Consider the following 2,738-nt stretch of genomic DNA (forward strand, 5'->3'; position numbering starts at 1 on the left):
CATATTTTATTTCTTATAATTTAAAATTTATTTACAATATTTATTAATTTTTAATATTAATATAATTACATATTATAATAAATAAGAAAATAAAATATTTTATTATCTTGTTAAATTGTTATATTTATCAGATTTAGTAAGTATTAATTTATGAAAGTGTACAATATCAATATTTGTTCTTATATTTTTTTATTAGAAACACAAATCGATAGTAACTTGAAAGAATAATTTTAATTTATATAAAATGGATATTCATATCGTCTCTATGTTCATCCTCATCACAACAAGAATTATACAAATAGTAATAATAAATTACACATGCGAACGAAAATAAGTAATTAATAAAACAGTAATCGAAAAGCAGAGGATCAAAGGTCCGCTCAACACAAAAGCTCTCTAAACCAAAGCGACAGCGTATAGAGCTCCGGCAACAAATGTTCCCACAAGGAAAGCTTGATTAGCCCATGCGGCGCTTACAGGAGCTTCAGCACCGGTGTCTGGTCCCGGAGCCGGAGCCAAAGTAGGGGTTAATCCAGCGGAAGGACCAGAGGCTGGAGCATCTGTTAGAGGAGGAGAAGCAACCGGAGCTGTTGTTGGAGAAGTAGTTGGAGCGGTGGTTGGAGCTGGAGTTGGCTCGTTAACTGGAACCGGTGGTGAAGCAACCGGAGAAGGTGTTTCTGCTTTCATGGGAGGAAGCGACGTCGGTGGAGAAACGGTGGTGGTTGGTGCCGGGGCTGGAGCTTGAGAGAAACATGAAGTGGCCAAGAAACCGAGAAAGATCACAACTTGCAATGCCTTAGGACTCATCTTTAGATTGATTTTATTTGAAACTTGAAACTCTCTGTTTAATGTTTTAAGCTCTTGTTCTTTGTTTGATGGCGTGTGGAATTATGAGAGAAGAGAGGTTCTATATATACTCGATGGTTGGGATTAATTAATTAATTATCGTTGTGATTTGTGACACTAATCATGTAAACCACATACGTTAGTACAGCATGGATTAGCTTGACAATGGCGGTTTGAAAATAATTGTATGTGTTTTTTTCTTTTTTTTCTTCTTTATTTATTTATGATTGTGTTGTTTTTTTTCATTTGACTTGGCGTGTTTGGGATTCTGAAGTTTCCTTGAAGGATCATCTACATAGAGGCACCAAACTGATGCACTGAGTTCTGCCATGTGTTTAAAATTGGTTGTTTGGTCTCTTTGACTCTGTCTAAATTTGCTGTTTTTGCTTAAACGCGTTTATGGACTTGAACAGTGCCGTGCCAGCCTTTCTAGGAGGCTTGAGACATGTATTAAAATCTGATTTTGTATTTTTTTTAAACGATATAAAATAGGGAAGATTACTAAAATAACATCAAATCATGTTATTATTACTAGAATAACATATAATTTTTTTTAATTACTAGATTATTGTTGTTGCCGAAAATGCCCTTATTTCCCTTGTTAATAAAAAAAACTATTTACACAAATGCCATTAATTTTTTTTACATCACAAAAAAAATAAGTTATTTTCTAAATATATAAATAAGTATGCTATTAAAAATCTGCGATACTTGACGACAGATTTATTAGTATCTAACAGATTTATTTGTTTACGCATACTTATTATGGCAAACTTAAAATCGTTAGAGACTTTCAGCAATAACTTTACCACACGTAATAGTAGATTTAATTACGTTAGGAGGTTTATTTTTAATTGACAGACTTTTATGGCAGGTTTTTTTTCTGGCAGGTTTATAATATGTGGTAGAATTTCATAATAACATTTCGTAGACTTTTTATAATTTGGCAGATTTTCCTATTCATGAGATCGCAGACTTATATTTTCTTTGTTCATAAACAACAAACTTTCTGAATAAGTATGTTTCATTGCAGACTTATTAATTACCAAACTAACTTTTATGCAATAGCAGACTTTAATATAAGTTATGGCAAACTTTCCGTGGGTTATATGTTGTAGCAAACTTATTCGCGTTAAAATCGGTTAACTAATTAGAATTAACAAAACCCGGGTTACTAAAGGGACCAAAAATTTGAACAATAACCACAACTAGTTACTAAAACTTAGTTTAGCCGTGAAACTTCTTCTCCAAACCTCGATTTTATATTTTTGTCAACTGGCTATTTTAGGTTAATCCCAAAAAAATCCGATGGAGCAAGTTATAGTTGTTTTTGGCCAGTGGTTATTCAAATACCTTAGTTTGGGACATTCACTCGCTATGTAGTAGAGTCTAGTTACAGATTTAAATATTTTTTTATTGCATTCGGTGCAAGCATCAAGAATTTTTCATTCATGAGAATAAAGTTCACATACTTATCAAAAACAAAAATTGTTGTTATTATTGTATAACCGACCACAACTACTTGCTTATATGTTAAGTCAGAAGGTTCAGTTTCATGAAAAGTTCCTGATGGTTCCTGAGTTCAACGGGAAGCTGTAATCAAACAAAACAAGAAGAAAAGTTCTGTTGTTTATAACTATATGCCTTGAACTTTGTTTTTGTTCTTTGTGTTCTGTCAATGTTTTCAATCTTGGTATGTAATAATAAAGAGCTAATGTTTCTTGTAAGTACACAAACAATATATCACTCTGCACATTTGACGTAAGAGAGGTTCTGTTGGCTCAAAGCTCTGACTATATCATATTTTCAGTCGCTCAATCACGGAACAGAACTCAGATATCAAACCGGAGAGAGGACCTTCTGGTTTCTCATTTTAACAACCACAGCTTCTT

At 32.9% G+C, this 2,738-nt stretch overlaps 1 protein-coding gene across 1 annotated transcript; it reads right to left on the reverse strand.

Annotated features, from left to right (window-relative positions):
- Positions 1 to 209: 209 nt before the first annotated feature.
- LOC106429379 (classical arabinogalactan protein 2) lies at positions 210 to 1,030 on the reverse strand. Its single transcript, XM_013870130.3, has one exon. The coding sequence runs from the start codon at positions 805 to 807 to the stop codon at positions 397 to 399; it is 411 nt and encodes a 136-aa protein (XP_013725584.1). The 5' UTR covers positions 808 to 1,030; the 3' UTR covers positions 210 to 396.
- Between the last annotated feature and the right edge of the window lie 1,708 nt (positions 1,031 to 2,738).

This window comes from Brassica napus, chromosome C4, assembly GCF_020379485.1.
Source record: "Brassica napus cultivar Da-Ae chromosome C4, Da-Ae, whole genome shotgun sequence".
NCBI lineage: Eukaryota > Viridiplantae > Streptophyta > Magnoliopsida > Brassicales > Brassicaceae > Brassica > Brassica napus.

Bases quoted from the DNA above. Each gene is read 5' to 3' on its own strand.
- LOC106429379 (XM_013870130.3), bottom strand. From the start codon at position 807: ATGAGTCCTAAGGCATTGCAAGTTGTGATCTTTCTCGGTTTCTTGGCC.